The sequence below is a fragment of the Aquarana catesbeiana genome, linkage group LG01 (assembly GCF_042186555.1).
Source record: "Aquarana catesbeiana isolate 2022-GZ linkage group LG01, ASM4218655v1, whole genome shotgun sequence".
Classification (NCBI taxonomy): Eukaryota; Metazoa; Chordata; class Amphibia; order Anura; family Ranidae; genus Aquarana; species Aquarana catesbeiana.
Genome location: NC_133324.1, coordinates 493,176,209 through 493,195,008, shown reverse-complemented (window position 1 = coordinate 493,195,008; position 18,800 = coordinate 493,176,209). Strand labels below are relative to the sequence as shown.

The window sequence follows — 18,800 nt, the reverse complement described above, 5'->3', positions numbered from 1 at the left end:
TGGATATATCACTTGTTTACTATATTTTTAAAATAGGATCATGGGGAAGAAGTGCTTAGGAAATAAGAATGTTGTATACAATCCCTTAACCCCTGCATTTTTCCAGGGCACAAATCTGATCTGCTAAAAGCAAAACTTTTTTCGTCCAAGAGCATTGTGTATTGTAGTCACAATGTACATGTAAATTCCCTGCTTTTCTATAGCCTGTTCTTAACAATTTCTCATAAAATGCTGTAAAAATATAACTGGTCTCCAGGCAGGAATGGACTGTCATTGTATCTGACATAACTATGTTGCAGCAGTATTAAAAATAACCATTACGTGTTATTGGTCTCTGGTTGTCATCACTTACCAAACAAGGTCTTCTTATCAGAAAGTAAGCTACACACAGATTACACACTATCACAAACTGTTCTTTGGCAACAACTTAGATGTCTTTGTTTAGTTGTATTATCAGTTTACGGTTTTCTTCTTCTTTCTCCTGCTTTTCCCTGGCTGACCTTGTGGGTCCAGAAAGGCTTCAATTGTCCCTTTTCATTTAGCGGCCAATGAAACCGATACATTAATGGGTAATGCAAAGCATTGCCTGTGTCTGCACTGACACTGAGCTGTTTGTTCCTTTTCCTTAGTTGAAATGGCTCTGTTAGATAAACAGTGTCTGGTTCTGTACCAGGCTCAGATCAGTACCTCTGCAAACATAACAATAAATATAGGTCTCATGTTCATATTCCTTTACAAATGGCAGCTTTTGATTTCATTTAGAAAAGGGCAAAACTTTCATTTTTTTCCTTTTTTTTTAAACATTGTCAAATGTGCTAAGCCTGTGCATTTATCCGATGCCCTTAACAATTCAAATAATACAAATAATCTGTCAAACACGCTGTTATTAAGCAATGTGAATCATACTTTTAGAAATCAACTTACTATATAACAAGCTTGCAACAGAATAAAATACAACAATTCAAGGAAACTTAAAGTTTATTGTCAAATGTGCCAAGCCAGTGTATTTATCTGATGCCCTTAACAATTAAAATAATAAATCCATAAAATGAGTTGTTAATCAATCTGAATAATATGTATTCAAATGTTGGCATTTATTTTTTGAAGAAATAAAAAAAATGAGCTCTAAGTTTTGTTGGATTATTGTATTCTAGTGATTTTATTATGATACAAGTTTGTTTTATTGTCTATTGATTTCTAATTCTTCTCTTATTATTTTAACTGACAATTGCACGGTTGTACAACACTGTACTCAAATAAAATTGATGTCATTTTTTTCCCCACAAATAGAACTTTCTTTCCCAAGGGGTCTTTCAGGACAGCACCTGAGAGATAGCGACTCCACCCACCGGAACAGGAAACACCTTCTTCCTCCAAACTTTAAAGGGAGGCGCCTCCCCACCATACCTCAGTTTTTGTGTTTCCTCCGGCCTTGAGTCAGGTTCTCTCAGGTGCTCCTGGGAGACGGGGCTTCCCTTCCTTTTTTCCTCCTTCAGGGACCCGCTGTCCTCCCGGCCTACCCAAGTCTCGGCAGCGGTAGCAAACGGGCTCCTCTTCCCCTCCTGGTGCTCGGGGAGAGCCGTAGACCCGGTGATCCGCGCGGTCATAGGGCGGCGGTGCGCGTGCGCCGCCGCCATGTTTTTTGGCCGGCAGGCGCGGCGGAAGTGACATGGCGAGGTCACTGGGTCAGCAGAAGCGTCATTTCCGGCGTGGATGCAAGGGGGGAGGAGGGAGGACAGGAACTGGCGCCTATCTTCCGCTTCCGGTCTGGTGCAGATGCACTATGGGAGTCCGGATGCGGCTTATAAAGCCACAAGTGAGGAGCTGCACACCAGAGATGGAGGACTCAGCGTCTGCAGCGGTGGGGACAGGCACAGGCGCCAGTAAAGCTCAGGTAGGAGCAGCAGCTTAAGTCTGCCTTTCTTCCTTTTCCTGGGTTTGGTCTATTTTCTTTTTTTCTCTACCCCCTAGTGGCAAGGGGCCTGTCTGGGCACTAGAGGCTGACTGGTTTTCTTCTTAGTGCACCTATGGGTGATTCTTATGTAGCTGAGACCGGGTCTCACTAAAAGGTCCCCTGGTTTTTTTCCCTTTTTTGTTTTTTCTCTCACAGGCCAAAAGCTCTGACCCAAAGAAGAGATGTCCTTCTTGCAGGGCCAAAATGGGAGAAAATTGGAAAAAAGTCTTATGCAGTACATGCATCACTTCTTTAGTTAGGGAGGAATCAGCTTCAGTTTGTGATGACCTGGTTGCCTCTGTAAAGAAGGAACTATACGCCACGATTCAGACTTTTCGTGACTCCTTAGTCAATCCAGCTGCTAGTCAGCCATCCACGTCTGAGGCTTCCCAGGGTTCTATTTCTATCCCCATGGTAGAAGCTTTACCTGAAGGCCCCTCTATGAGGGAAGAGCAGTCCCCTGCCCCTTCCGTTAAAGATTCGGAGGAGGAGGGTGAGGAAGCGGAGGTGGCTCCTTCCAAATTTAAGCTTTCCCTAGAGGAGGTTGACGGACTCCTTAAGGCTATCCATGTTACACTTGGCTTAGGTGAGGAAAGGAAGGAGTTATCTCTTCATGACCGCATGTATGTAGGTTTAAATGAGCCTAAGGGGCGAACATTTCCGGTTCATTCGGTCATTTCTGACGCCATTACTAAAGAATGGCAAGATCCAGAGAAAAAGCCCTTCTTTTCCAGAGCCCACAAAAGGCGCTTCCCTTTTGAGGAGGACCCTTCTGCAGTGTGGAATAAGGTGCCCAGGTTGGATGCGGCCTTTTCACAGGTCTCAAGATCCACAGACCTGTCTTTTGAAGACATGGGGGTTCTAAGAGATCCAATGGACAAACGCATGGATCTTTTGCTCAAGAGATCATGGCAATCAATCATGAGCAATTTAAAACCAGCAATGGCCACAACTTGTGTAGCCAGGAATCTGGAATACTGGGTGAACCAACTTAGATCTCATATAGTGGCAGATTCCCCCAAGCAGGAGATCTTGGATTCCTTCCCTACCCTGATTTCTGCGGTTGCTTATATTGCAGATGCTTCGGCTGAAGCTATCAAGATGTCAGCTAGGTCTGCAGCTTTAGCAAATGCTGCGAGAAGAGCTTTATGGCTAAAAACCTGGCCAGGTGATACAGCTTCAAAGAATAAACTTTGTGGTATTCCCTTTTCGGGTGACCTTCTTTTTGGCCCTGATCTAGATAATATTCTAGACAGAACTGCCGATAAGAAGAGGTCCTTCCCGGTCAAAAAGAAAAAGCAGACCCCAAAACGTCTTTTTCGACCTCAAAAAACTCAACAGCAACAGAAGGAAAATAAGTTTCAGGGCAGGAGGAAAAATTGGTCTGCGCAAAAAGCGAAGGGCAAAGGAGGAATTCTCTTCCGTCCTCCTTCGCAGGCCGAAAGCTCACAATGACTCATCTCTGCGGGTCGGCGGAAGATTACGAGAGTTTCTTCCGCAGTGGTCAGGGATAACTTCAAATCAGTTTATTCTGACCACTCTCTCGCAGGGTTATACTCTCGAGTTTTCCGGAAGCCCCCAAGAAGGTTTCTGGTAACAAATGTTCCTCGAGATCCAATAAGGGCCCTGGCCATGAAATCCTCTCTGGAGGAACTGATGCAGCAGGGTGTAGTAATCCCAGTGCCACCAGAAGAATGGCACAAGGGCTTCTATTCACACGTCTTCCTGGTAAAAAAAAACAACAGGAAGATTTCGTTTAATTCTCAATTTAAAGCCACTAAACAGAGCCATCAAATACAGAAAGTTCAAGATGGACTCAATTTTCACCGCCAGAAATCTTCTGACTCCAGGTTGTTTCATGGCGTCAGTGGATCTAAAGGATGCATACCTGCATATTCCAATCTCATCCCAGTCCCAGAGGTTTCTCAGGTTGGCGGTAAGGTTGGAAGGCAGAATTCAGCATTTGCAATTCAGAGCCCTACCCTTCGGGCTATCATCCGCACCCCGAATTTTCACCAAAGTAATGGCAGAGGCCCTAGCTCCGCTGCGTCTTCAGGGAATCGCAGTAATTCCTTACTTAGACGATCTGCTATTTTTCGCCCCCTCAAGAGAGGAATTGAGGAGCAATTTAAGCAGAGCATGCAGCCATCTGGAGTCTCTAGGTTGGATCCTAAATCTCCAAAAATCTTCCCTGGAACCATCTCAGGAGATTCGGTTTCTAGGGTATATAATAAATTCGGTAAGCCAAAAAATTTTTCTTCCTTCAGAGAAGAAAGGAAAAATCCAGGATACAGTGTCTTTCTTGCAGACCAACCAGCAGCTGACGGTAAGATTGGTCATGTCAGCCCTGGGTGTTCTGACTTCGTCAATGCCAGCGGTTCAGTGGGCAAGACTACAATTCAGACATCTGCAGGCTTTTCTTCTGAGATCTTGGGATCACAATTTGGAATCCCTAGACTCAGAGGTAAGAGTTCCAACCCAAGTGAAGAGGTCACTATGGTGGTGGAAAAGGCAGGATATCCTATCGGAGGGGTTAGTCTGGGCCTTTCCAATCGGAAAAAGGCTGACAACCGATGCCAGTTCCTGGGGTTGGGGAGCCCACCTAGAAAAGGGTTTCACTCAGGGAAACTGGTCCAGGAAAGAGGCGACCAAGTCCTCAAACTGGAGAGAGCTCAGGGCGATCGACTTGGCTCTGAAGTCATTTGCTCAGGGGCTTCGGGCCCAGCATGTTCAAATACTAACAGACAATGCCACGGCCGTGGCTTATATAAACAGGCAGGGAGGTACAAGGAGCAAATCGCTGCAAGTACTAGCCATGAGCATTCTCCGTTGGGCAGAAGGACACTTGCTGTCTTTATCAGCAGTCCATCTAAAGGGATCCCTGAACGGGGTGGCGGATTTCCTGAGCAGAAACCCTATTCGGGAAGCAGAATGGTCGCTGAACCCAGAGGTTTTCGCCATGATTGTCGAGAAGTGGGGGCTGCCAGAGGTGGACCTGTTCGCCTCAAAGGAGAATGCCTTGGTTCCTTAATTTTTTTCCCTAAGCAATCACGACGGGTCACTAGGAACAGATGCCTTGGCGTATCCATGGAGATTCCATCTCTGCTACGCTTTCCCCCCATTCCAGTTAATTCCCTTAGTATTAAGAAAGATTCAAAGGGAAACGGTACCGGTTATCCTAATCACGTCTTTTTGGCCAAGAAGAGCTTGGTTTTCAACCGTTCTGAAAATGGCGGTCAGGCCTTGTTGGGATCTGCCCCTCAGGCACGATTTACTATTTCAGGGGCCAGTAAATCACCCAGAGGTAGCCACTTTGGCGCTCACAGCCTGGTATCTGAAGAGCAGCTCTTAAGGAGCAAAGGTTTTTCCAACCGGTTAATCTCAACGCTATTATCCAGTAGGAAAAGGGTGACTAGAAATATCTATTCCAAGGTCTGGAAGGTTTACAATACATGGTGTAATTCATCTGACCATGACCCAGGGAGTCTTGTTACCATTCTGGAATTTTTACAGGTTGGTGCTGACAAGGGACTAGCAGTTAGTACCTTGAAGGTACAGGTGGCTGCGCTAGCAGTGTTCCTAGAAAGATCGGTGGCCTCAGATCCATTGGTAACCAGATTTTTCAGATCCCTTACGAGATCCAGACCAGCACCACTTAAGTTGTTTCTCAAATGGGATCTGTCGATAGTCCTCCAGTCTCTAACAAGGAGTCCCTTTGAACCTTTGGAAGAAGCACCACTCAGATTTCTCACTTTTAAGTCTGTGTTTCTGATTGCCATGGTCTCTGCACGCAGGATCAGTGAGCTTAGTGCTTTATCAGTTAAGGAACCCTATTTATCTATCTTCCCAGATAGGGTTATACTTAGAACAGATCAGAAATTCTTACCAAAGGTAGCTTCAGTACAAAATCGTGTTCAGGACATTGTACTTCCGACCTTCTGCCCCAACCCAGTAGGGGAGAAGGAGACTTGTTTTCACATGTTGGATGTTAGAAGAGTTTTGTTATGTTACTTGGAAAGGACAAAGCTCTTTAGACGTTCAGATTCTCTGTTTGTGCTATTTTCGGGCAACAGGAAAGGTTGCCAGGCTTCTAAGATCTCTTTAGCAAGGTGGCTGAAGTTAGCCATTTCGGAGGCTTATTTGCATGCAGGTGTGTCTCCTCCAGCAGGAATTTCTGCACACTCAACAAGAGCATTAGCAGCCACTTGGGCAGAGAGAGCTGGTGCCACCCCTGAACAAATCTGCAAGGCGGCAATATGGTCGAGTTTTCACACATTCATGAAACATTATAAACAGTAAATACCGCGCTGTGAAGAATTATAGAGTGAATAATAACAAATATTGAAAAATTATTATTAAAAAAATTATTATTAAAAAAAATTTTTTTTAAAAAATTATATCCAAAAAGCTGCCGCTACAAGTGAGATACACACCCAACAAACCAACTAGCAATAAGTAGCAGCGCTAATTACCTAAAAAACGTACACCCGAAATGATATATAGAGTGACATATATGATTAAATATATGTGAATACACAACAGCTCATAAACAAAATGGGTTAAATGCACATAAGAAAACAACTCTAAAAAGGCATCATCAAGTCCATTTAGATATAAATGAGGAATTATATAATCCTGTGATAGTATCTCCCAAGTGATATTCGCTGGGTAAACAAATGAGTCCTCCACCGCACCACTGTGATAACACCAGTAAATATATATGCTTACCACAAGGCAAGCTCAAATAAGCTTGTGACCTTAACCCGGTCGGGGCCTTTAAAAAGAAGGGATGAATGGAGGCGATGATCCACCACACCACATAGAGGAGGGGCACCAGACGACGTCATCGTGTGACGAAACGCGCGTCGGGAGGAGCTGACGTCTCGCGTGTTCAGGTGGTGGACGGGCGATCGCTGTAGCCGGCCGGCTTATGTTATTCCATGTTTTAATTCCTTTATACCATGTAAGTGTGTTTTCTACTTTTAATTAATAAATTAGTCTACTGGATTACGCTATGTCGATTCCCTTTTTTCTCTTGGGGACCCCTTGAGTAACTTGTGTTCCGGTGCTCTGGAAGTGTCTATGAAAAGTTTTACGGGGACGACTCCTCTATGTGGTGTGGTGGATCATCGCCTCCATTCATCCCTTCTTTTTAAAGGCCCCGACCGGGTTAAGGTCACAAGCTTATTTGAGCTTGCCTTGTGGTAAGCATATATATTTACTGGTGTTATCACAGTGGTGCGGTGGAGGACTCATTTGTTTACCCAGCGAATATCACTTGGGAGATACTATCACAGGATTATATAATTCCTCATTTATATCTAAATGGACTTGATGATGCCTTTTTAGAGTTGTTTTCTTATGTGCATTTAACCCATTTTGTTTATGAGCTGTTGTGTATTCACATATATTTAATCATATATGTCACTCTATATATCATTTCGGGTGTACGTTTTTTAGGTAATTAGCGCTGCTACTTATTGCTAGTTTACTCATGAAACATTACAGGCTGGACCTCACATCTGCTAAAGATCAGGCGTTTGGCAGAAAGGTCCTGCAAGCTGTTGTCCTCTCAGGTGCTGTCCTGAAAGACGCCTTGGGAAAAACCAAGTTAGACTTACCGGTAACTTGTTTTCCAGAAGTCTTTCAGGACAGCAACATCCCGCCCTATTGTATTGTATATACTATGCTGTGACTAACATATGTGTTTATGTGTTCCAGCCGGGGCCGGAGGTCTTCTCTACTACAACTGAGGTATGGTGGGGAGGCGCCTCCGTTTAAAGTTTGGAGGAAGAAGGTGTTTCCTGTTCCGGTGGGTGGAGTCGCTATCTCTCAGGTGCTGTCCTGAAAGACTTCTGGAAAACAAGTTACCGGTAAGTCTAACTTGTTTTTTTTGTGGTATTGGATCACCACGACAATTTTGAAAAAAACAAAACAATATTTTTTACTTTCTGCTATAAAAGATTTCCAATAAATAATGTAAAAAAAAAACGAATTTCTTCATAAATTTAGGCCAATATGTATTCTGCTACATATTTTTGGTAAAAAAAATCCCAATAAGCGTAAATTGATTGGTTTACGCAAACATCTACAAACTATGGGATATATTTATAGATTTTTTTTAATACTAGTAATGGCTGCAATCAGCAACTTATAGTGGGACTGCAATATTGCGGTGGTCTATTGGACACTAATTGAGGCTTTAGGGAACAAGTGACACTAATACAATGATCAGTGCTAAAAGTATGCACTGTTGGCTTACTAATGACACTGGCTGGGAAGGGGTTAAACATCTGGGGCGATTAACCACTTAAGGACCAGCCTCGTTTTGGATTTTAGGTGTTTACATGTTTAAAACAGGTTTTTTTTACTAGAAAATTACTTAGAACCCCAAACATTATATATGGTTTTTCTTCTAACACCCTAGAGAATAAAATGGCAATACTTTTTTTTGCACCGTATTTGCGCAGCGGTCTTAAAAGCACACTTTTTTTTGGAAAAAATTCACTTTTTTGAATACATTGCAATACTTTTTTTTGCACCGTATTTGCGCAGCGGTCTTAAAAGCACACTTTTTTTTGGAAAAAAATAACTTTTTTGAATAAAAAATAAGACAACAGTAAAGTTAGCCCAATTTTTTTTATATTGTGAAATATAATGTTATGCCAAGTAAATTGATACCCAACATGTCACGCTTCAAAATTGCGCCCACTCGTGGAATGGCGTCAAACTTTTACCCTCAAAAATCTTCATAGGCGGTACATACAGGTTGCATATTTTGCGGTACAGTGGAGGTCTAGGGCTAGAATTATTGCTCTCGCTTTACCGGTCACGGCGATACCTCACATGTGTGGTTTTGACCACCATTTTCATATGCGGGCGGTACTCCTGTATGCGTTCACTTCTGCGTGCGAGCTCGTTGGGACGGGGGGTTTTTAAAAAAAAAATTTTTTATTTTTATTATTTATTTTACATTATTTTATTTATTTTACACTGTTTTAAAAACAAATGTCACTTTTATTCCTATTACAAGGGATGTAAACATCCCTTGTAATAGAAAAAAGCATAACAGGACCTCTTAAATATGAGATCTGGGGTCAAAAAAGACCTCAGATCTCATATTTACACTAAAAAGCAATACAAAAAAAAAAACAAACAAAAAAAAAAACAGTCATTTAAAAAAATGACATTGTGCCTTTTTAAGCAGTGCCATGGAGACGAGTGGGCGCCATCTTAGCCTCACTCGTCTCCAGGCACAGGACGGAGACGGACGCGATCGCCTCCGCCGCTACCGACGGCTCCTGTAAGCAGCGGAGGGCACCGGATCGCGGCGGGGGGGCCCTCTCCCGCCACCGATAAAAGTGATCTTGCGGCGAATCCGCCGCAGGGACCACTTTTATCTGAAAGCCGGCCACCGCACGAAAACGGGGATACCGGGGTTATGGCAGTTAGCTGCTGCTATACCAACGATATACCCCTTCAAAGTTTGGACGTACATCGTCGTGCGGCGGTCAGCAAGTGGTTAAAGGGTTAACTGTGTGCCTAGCCAGTGTTTTTGTGTACACAGTGTGGTGCTTTCACTAGGGGAAGAGACTAATTTGTTTACATAGAATTATCACAACAGCAGTGGTCCACCAATGGCATGCGCAGGCAAAAATACAGAATCGCGCATATGTGATTCTGCCCACAGCTGCCACCCTGTAGCCGTAGAAGTGATACAGGGTGGTCAGCAAGTTGTTAATGTGCTTCTGTATTTTAACAGACAAGGGTAATTTTCCCATGTGAACACTGAACACACACTAGTAAGCCAGTCGAGGTAACCCTTTCCTTTGAGTTTAGGATACATCCTGAGATTGTAAGCCAAAGTAGCTCTTTTGGGGCTCCCCTGTTAAAATGGATGCTAGCACATCAGATTGAAACAAAGAATGGTGGCAGCAACCCAGGCATTAAATCAATTAATTTTATTGAAGATTCATGAAATCATAGGAAGTTGACACACAACGATCCAAAAGGTGCTCAGTGGACGAGTTTCACACAAACATGCTTACTCATCACAAACCACATCAGATTACTGTTTCTTTGGTAACTTCTCATGTTCAGCGACTCTTTCACAAGTAGATCTTAACATCATTCTCAACAGACAATTTCCACAAAACATTCTGCAGCAGCTGTTGAGGTGTAGAAATCGGCCCCTGAGCCGCTATCTGCCTCTCTAAAAGGGGTCGGTATCTGCTGGTGTAGAGACAGGTTCACATGTTGCTTTCTCTCTAGACAGGCATGGTGGACTACAGTCAATGGTGGCATCTGCTGGTTGGTTAAGCGGTTTGCCTCCTGCTGGTTAGCTTTGCCAATGTGAGCTGTTTTACAGCCCCCCGTCATTTTATTTAACAATAGGCACTGCCTGAATCCAAGTATCAAGTTGTAAAGAGGCAGGCTCACCTGGTATTTGCATGGTAAACTTTGCACAAGACAGGGACATCCAGGAACAGTCCAGGCAAGTTTAGCAATGCAGCAAACACAGTTTTTCAAACCTAGAGGGTTTTGTACAGGAAGCATTGCATAAAACAGACGAAACATCTTCTGGTCTGAGCTACTAACAAAGAGTGTCCCCTAAGGCTACATTGACAATGGCGTTTGCCCCGGTGCGAATGGCAGTGGCAGGAATTTGCAGATTCCTGCTGCTGTTTTTGACACCCATGAGTGGCTAAGCTGCAGCTGCCAATCCCGTACACTTTAATGACAAGTTGCTGGTAGTTGCAGCTGTTCATACAGCCAGAGATTCTCTACGGTGACTGCTGAACACATTTTGTGTGCATCCAGTAGCAATCATCACAGGTAATCTCTGGCTGTATGAACAACCACGAATAGCTGAAGCTGTCAGCAACCTGTCACTAAAGTGCACAGAGTTGGCGGCCACAGCTAGATACTCAGAGGTATCAGAAACAGCAGCAGGAATCAGCAGATCTGCTGCTGCAAGTCACATTGAGGCAAATTGCTGTTGCAAATGTAGCCTTATACTGCAAGTTTCTTAAATTAAACAGGCAGCACTTGTACCATTTTTTAACTCACCTGGCTACCAGGTGAGATATGGGCCTTGGAATGGAGGCTTTATCCCACCCAAAGTTCTGCAAAGCTTTGGATAGGATACCTCTCTCTCCCTTCTTACTTTGCATTGCTACCCAATAATCCTGCTTTACCGTTTCTATATATGGTGCAAATCTCTGAGTCTGACACATTATAATACTGTAACCATTTGTGGACCTTGGGGCATATAAGGTACACTTGAAAAAAATGTAATTATGAGTGTACTGCATATGCACTGGTCCTTGCCCCTGGATATGCATGAGCTCCATGGCCTTATCATGGACATGGTCTCAGCTGCACATTTTTTCTGGAGTCATGCCCTAAACAGGAACCATTTTAATTATTTCAGCTGTTATTCTGTGAAGAGAACTGGGAAAACTGAATTGCATTTGTTAGGGTAGAAGTTTGAGAAACACTGCAGTGGGCTAAATATTGCATAACATTCTGGTGTCCTCTAGTGGACACTTGCAATATCTCTCCCTTTAATGTTTTCTGCTTTGCTACATGTTAACTGTGTGGTAATATAATACAGGTTTATCTCAGCAGTGTTTTAGCTGGGTTGAAAATCCATATAGGACATGGGGCTACCACAGATATATGAAACAGCTTATTTTACATTTTAAAGACAAATCAAAATTGGGTTTAACATTAAAAACATTACAATTTGAGATATGTGAACGTCTCAAAAATCCAATCAGTTATAGTTCAGGTGAACTTTAAGGAATTTGCAAACCTACAAAAATGTGTTATTCCTGAAATGGAAGTCAAAGGGGAATCTAAACCAACCACTTCAAAAAAGTGTGTATTCCAGGGCAGCAAATAGTGCAAAGTTCCTAGCAAGCCTACCCGATATGGCAGTAAAAAAAAAAAAAAAAAAAAAAAAACAGCCCGACTTTAAAATTCCACCAGGAAAAAATGCACTTTTTTGAATTAAAAAATAAGACAACAGTAAAGTTAGCCCAATTTTTTTTATATTGTGAAAGATAATGTTACGCCGAGTAAATTGATACCCAACATATCACACTTAAAAATTACGCCCGCTCGTGGAATGGCAACAAACTTTCCCTTAAAAATCTCCATAGGCGACGTTTAAAACATTCTACAGGTTGCATGTTTTGAGTTACAGGGGGGGGTGGGGCTAGAATTATTGCTCTCACTCTACCAATCGATACCTCACATGTGTGGTTTGAACACAGTTTTCATATGCAGGCGCTACTCACGTATGCGTTCGCTTCTGCACGCGGGCTCGGCGGGACGGGGCGCATTTAAAAAATTTTTTTTATTAATATATTTTACCTTTTACACTGTTCTTTTTTTTTAAAAAAACTGTGTCACTTTTATTCCTATTACAATAAGTAATAGAAAAAAAGCATGACAAGAAATCTGGGGTCAAAAAGACCTGAGATCTCATATTTACACTAAAATGCAATAAAAAAAAAAAAAAAAAAAAAGGGGCCCTCTAAGAGCTATGGGCGGAAGTGACGTTTTGACGTCACTTCCACCCTGCAATGGTATGGAGGCAGGTGGGGGCCATCTTCCCCTCACTCGTCTCCATACCACACGGAAGAGGACCCGATCGCCTCCACCTCTGCCGACGGCTCCGGTAAACGGCAGAGGGCACCGGACAGCGGCGCCTATCCCGCCGCCGATAAAAGTGATCTTGCAGCGAATCCGCCACAGAGACCACTATTATTGGAAACCGGATTGTCCGCTGAAGAAGAGGATACTGGGGTTATGGCAGCTAGCTGCTGCCATAACAAAGATATCCCTCTTCAAACACCCGACGTATATCGGCGTGCGGCGCTTCGGAAGTGGCCAATATCTCTCTTTTACAAAGAGTCTTCACAAAGTTTCCTCACTTTTATATTTTCATTGGAAACAGTGAGGGCAGGAGTAGTAATTGGACATGTCGGAGAGTGTCATGTGACTAGTTTGCCTGGCAGGCCGGCTGACCTTGCAGATTAGTATTAATAAGTGACTTTTTTTTTTTATTACAAATTTCAAAAACAAAATACGAGTAAAAAAATAAAGTGGGGAAACTTTAAGAACCCTGGTACAATTTTCCCATGCCTCTATCAATTGCACACCCTTCCCCCACTTTTCTTTTTACCTGCCTTCCTCTTTTCTTTTTCCCTTGGAGTGATTAGGGTAAGGGGAGAGGTGTTTTGAAGCTGTAAAAAAATAAGTCGACGCTGATAAAAGGGGCAATAAGAATGCCCTGTGTGCACAAGGCCTTAGAGCAGGGGTCTTCAAACTATGGCCCTCCAGTTGTTCAGGAACTACAATTCCCATCATGCCTAGTCATGTCTGTGAATGTCAGAGTTTTACAATACCTCATGTGATGTGTAGTTCTGTAACAGCTGGAGGGCCATAGTTTGAGGATTCCTGCCTTAGAGTATCTGCAGAGACTTTCAGGGGCAAAGCAGGACACATCTGGCATAAAGAATGAAATAACTTTACTCAAAATACTGTAGTTAACGATGGAATAGTAGCCAGCTGTGGTCTGCAAGTTCCAGCTCAGCAACTCAAGTACTGAAGCCAGAGGATCAGTACAACTGCCAGGCAACTAGCATTTTCTGAGTAGGTCTGGAGTGGCAGTTTCTCTCTGCGCAGGTTTCCTTTAGCGTCCGATCACTGTGCATTTTATTAATGTAAAGAATTACCATGCATTAAGATGTGCTGCTTTATTACAGCCAGTTCATTTGGAATAATGTGGCAGTGCACCTCAATGCAAAGAAAATTAAACATGACCGTGTTAACACAAGGCACCGCAACACACAGCATGTGCAGCATTGTGGAATAGGACATGTCAATTACAAACTGTGGAAAAACAACTTCTGAATAAAATAGACATGACTCCAATTATTACAAAGTTTTGTCCATCCAACTTTTTTTGTGATTTTATTTACTCAAAGGCCCCTCATGCTGCTAAAAATGCAGATTTTATTGGTGCAGGCAATGGATGCGGTCTCCAGATAAACAAGTGTAATAAACACTGAATTATATATTACAGACCGACTCATCTCCCACAGGCATGAGATGTGCAGGGAATATTATCTATTGCCACAGCAAGAGAGGACTGCTGTTTAGTGGATATGCTAAAATACTTGCCTAGAGTATCCAAATTGCAATAAGTAATTATGCTTTTTTTCCCCCCCTAGAAATGGTTCAAAAATCGATTAGCTAAATGGAAAAGATCGGAGGGTTTACCGTCAGAATGTGGATCAGTCATGGACTAAGGAGGCACTGTGAATGCACATTTTATACGTGTTTATCGCAACTATTTTTTCTACAGAGCTCAAAATTATTTGAAAGAAAAAATTATAATATATGTACTGTTTGTGCGTTAAGCTTATACTCATCTATGTTGTATATACAAATGTAATATATTTAAAAATGTCCACTCTTGAATTTAATACTTTATTTGAAAAAATATTTATGTAACTAAAGCGATATTTAACCAATAATATAATCTAAAACTGGAAATAGGTCTATTCAGATCCTAAACATATACAATATGTACATGTAAAGCAGCAATAAAGCAATGTAGAATGGCTGAATATTAATTACACAAATATATGTAAAAAAAAAAAAGTGCATATTTTTGCATGGAAATATTTAATAAAAAAAATAAAGATTTTGTAGAAATATATTTCTTGAGATATTACACCTTCACAGGAGGAGGTTTCTATACATGGAATGATAAAGCTGTAGCACCTAGCACAGCTGAAGTGACCTCTGGAACCATGTGCCCATTACCCTGGATGATGTAAATTTTTAATCTCTTTATCTTTGTCACGTCATAAGATAAATGCAGGGTGGCCATTAGCTACCTCCTGGGGAAAAAAAAAAAAAAAAAAAGTTATCATGGCTAGTAAATAAACCCACAAGTATCCATATTCGGAAAAGTCAGAAATCTTGAAGTGACACTAAGGCTACTTTCACACTGAGGCGTGCGAGCGCTGGCGGTACAGCGGCACTAAATATAGCGCCGCTTTACCGTCGTTTTAGCAGCGCGGTTTCAACCTCCCGCTAGCGGCAGAAAAAGGGTTAAAACCGCCCGCAAAACACCGCTGTAGCGGCGCTTTGCGGGCGTGTTTGCAGCGCTGCCCCATTGTTTTCATTGGGAAGGGGCGCTTTAGGAGCGGTAAATACACCGCTCCTACAGCGCTCCAAAGATGCGGCTTGCAGGACTTTAGTCTGCCCTGCAAGCGCACCGCTCCAGTGTGAAAGCCGTTGGGGCTTTCACATTGGAGTGCATTGAGCAGCTCTTTCGGGGCGGTTTGTAGGCGCTATTTTTAGCACTTTAGCGCCTGCAAAGCGCCTCAGTGTGAAAGGAGCCTAAATCTCAGCCCAATTCCTTTCCTTCAATGCTGTGGTCTGAATTTGTTTTCCATGGTGTCACTGTAAGTAGAAACACAACCACTCTCTTTTGGTTGCTCCAGAGATGGACTGTGGGATTTGTAGTGTGCATAAAAAAGTGCACATGACCGCAACTTACATGCACTGCTTGTTCCAAACAAACAGAACTGTGGGGGAAAGGAGGTCAGACAATGACTTTAATCTCTACAAGACACAGTAATGACATAGCATCTGGCCGGTGGATCCACAGAGAGGAGCTTGGGACCAGGTATCTGACACACAGAAGAGTTTTGGTCACAGTAGAGTGATGATACAAATCAACTTACATTTGCACGCAAGGCAATCTCTTCCTTTACAGGAAGCTCCTTTTAAATTCTTTATATGTGGTGAAACAGCCACTTCACGGCCTCATTCACAAGGATGTACTATAGTGTATGCCTATGCAATGGCTGAGTTTGTCCACATGGGGATGCACAGGTGTTTCCTGCATCCCTGTGCAGGCAGTCCTATTCATGTCACTTGGGACGCAGCGGTTACACTGACACAGCCACTGCTCCCCATTTGACAGCCCTGTGGGTGCACAACCCTCAACGCAGACCATGTAGACAGGAACCATTTACAAAAACAAATGTAGAACTTTAACAAACCAACAAAACTCTGGATTTCACAAAATGTTCTCTATTTATTTAGCACATTTAAAACTGGACAATATATATTTTTTAAATTTCAATAGAAAAATGTGTGAAGTGAAGAGGACTACAGTAAATCAAACATATCAAAAGTGTCAGAAAATCAGTATTATTCGATCCAGTCCATCAGATAACCCCCCTTTTCTATAACCATTAGCCTAGGTTCACACTAGTGCTGCTGTATAAATCATCTGTTTTTCAGTGCGTTTATGTAGCACGTTTTTTGATTCGTTTTCATGCTTCATTTTTTTTGTGCATGTGTATTTCTTGAACTTTTCATGTACTACTATTGAAGCCTATGGGGCCAAAAGCTCACAATGTTGCACCAAGAGAAGCAGATACACCTTTTCAAAAATTGCACTGCAGCATGTTGAAATGATGTGAACAGGCACCAGAGAGAATGACATGTTGTGCATTGCAGCACGATGGCAGACTCACTAGCGTTAATGGGGCTTTAGTACAGGAAAAAATAAATAAAAATCAGTCCATTTCGTAAATGAAGGCCAAGCATAACAAAATTACATGTATTATATTACACAGTTATGTTGACCTTCTCCTTAACAGATGCCAGTATATAAAACCTGAACATCATAGTTCTGTTCAGGCTGAAAAAAAAAAAAAATCATGAAAATCTTGTGTGTTCAATTTTCAATTAATATATGTATTGTGTAGCCAATATTCACCACTTTCTAAAAAGGCAAGTTGCAAACGTAATAAATGTGATCTTTAGAAATATATTACTAAGACAGTATAATGTAAGAACTATTTTACACAGTAAAATCACAAAGTACACAGCATTACTGCAGCATGTACTCTGCATTACTTTGGCATGTGCTTGTAACAAGTGCAATTAGGATATTTTAGCAGAATTTTCGGAAAGAAGTTGTGCAAGAAACTCCTTGGCATCTAGTATCCCAGAAGAAACTTCAGACTCATCTTTTGTCGCATAAGTCCCAATTAAAAAGAGCTTCCGCTTTTCACCAATATCGGACAACCCAAGAGCCTCATGAATCTCAGTGATGTGGTATGCATTCTTTAGGTCCTTTGGGAAGAATTAAATAATAGATTAATTTTGATTGACACCAACAAACAAAATCATAGTATTGGGGGGGCGCATTAAGACAAACAGTTATTTACATATGTTGTTTAAAGATGTATTATCTTAGCCACAACTTTTATATTTTAATAATACATTTTCATCTTGGATAGATTGGTATTGTGTTAGAGAGTCTAAGCATCACCATACAAGTGACAATCAATTTTCTGTCCTGGTGACCACACAGGAAGAGAATCACTCTTATGCCCTGTACTCACGGTCGGACTTTCTGACGGAATATGTGCGATTGGAGCTTGTTGTCGGAAATTCCGACCGTGTGTGGGCTCCATCGGACTTTTTCCATCAGAATTTCCAACACACAAAGTTTGAGAGCAGGCTATAAAATTTTCCAACAAAATCCGTTTGCGTAAATTCCGACTGTGTGTGGAAAATTCCAATGCACAAAGTGCCACGCATGCTCAGAATAAATTGAGAGAGAAAAGCCATTGGCTACTGCCCAGTTTATAGTCTCGATGTACGTGTTTTACGTCACCGCGTTCAGACCGATTGGATTTTCCTGACAACTTTGTGCGACCGTGTGTATGCAAGACAAAGTATGAGCCAACATCTGTCGGAAAAAATCCATGGATTTTGTTGTTGGAATGTCCGATCGTGTGTACAGGGCATAATAGTGATGCTGACAACAAAAAAAATCTTGATGGAAGTTCTAACCAGTCTCTACTTTTCCAAAAAATGTGTTAGATGCTGAATTCTACATGCACGGTTTATGACACATGCTTTAATTTATTTATTACAGGAGAGAAGAAGTTAATAAATACTATAAAATTCAAATAACCTCATACTATGAACAATAATATTCTTTTACATACTGGTAACACATCCATTTGGTATCAGCAATGGCCATTATGGTTCTTACAATGCTGGAATTCTTAGTAAATGCACAGCAACCCATTCTTTGGCACCACTATGGGTGTACTTACTGGCTCTCTTATCAGTTTTAGGTGGGGGTGGAAATACACTAGTTCGGGGAAGTGAACACAAACATATCTTTCACTGAAGGGGAAGATCACACACCCGCAACTCAAAGCACATAAGACCAGTAAACTCTGTCACAGAGCTGGCAAAGACATCTTAAGGCCTCTCGCTGGCAGCTGACTATCCAACCCTGGGTAACCCGGTCTTGCTGCTATCCACCTCATACTCAGGAATAGACACTGGTGGGGACTTCAAAAGGCTCAAAACAATTTTCCATCATTTACTGACTTTCCATTTACCCTCAGGCATTTACTGATTCCTTTTTAAACCCAAGCCACTTTATTGACCCTTTGGATAATCTCATAGACTCTTGGGGGGCAATATTAACCACTTTGGGAAACCCCCAGGCAATTTTGAATTGGGTCTATAAATCTGTAGATTGTCACCTTTGGGTCTGCAAGTCAGTAATTTTTACACAGAAAGATTACAAGGAAAACAAATTATTTGGCTGCAAGAGCAGATTTAAAAGAGCTACTGAAATGAATACCCTGGTTTTTAATTGGTTTGGAGTTTTTTTTTTTTGACAGCCCTTTTTGTGGTCAATCCCCTGTGGTTACTATGTAGCAGGCAGCTGCTCGGCATGGGATCTGGTTAGGAAGCAAACATCACTGTAGTAGTG

The 18,800-nt window shown here is 42.1% G+C and overlaps 2 protein-coding genes across 6 annotated transcripts in view; one reads left to right on the top strand and one right to left on the bottom strand.

Moving 5' to 3' along the window:
- The window catches only part of HOPX (HOP homeobox), a 57,620-nt gene extending 43,022 nt beyond the window's left edge, over positions 1 to 14,598 (top strand). For all 4 annotated transcript variants that reach the window (XM_073592051.1, XM_073592045.1, XM_073592033.1 and 1 more), the window contains one exon: positions 14,200 to 14,598. In XM_073592051.1, coding sequence (XP_073448152.1) covers positions 14,200 to 14,277 — 78 coding nt within the window. In that variant the 3' untranslated portion in view covers positions 14,278 to 14,598. The remainder of the gene's footprint in view (positions 1 to 14,199) is intronic.
- A 1,464-nt stretch (positions 14,599 to 16,062) lies between these two features.
- The window catches only part of ARL9 (ARF like GTPase 9), a 37,100-nt gene continuing 34,362 nt past the window's right edge, over positions 16,063 to 18,800 (bottom strand). For both annotated transcript variants that reach the window (XM_073592016.1, XM_073592022.1), the window contains exon 4: positions 16,063 to 17,131. In XM_073592016.1, coding sequence (XP_073448117.1) covers positions 16,940 to 17,131 — 192 coding nt within the window. In that variant the 3' untranslated portion in view covers positions 16,063 to 16,939. The remainder of the gene's footprint in view (positions 17,132 to 18,800) is intronic.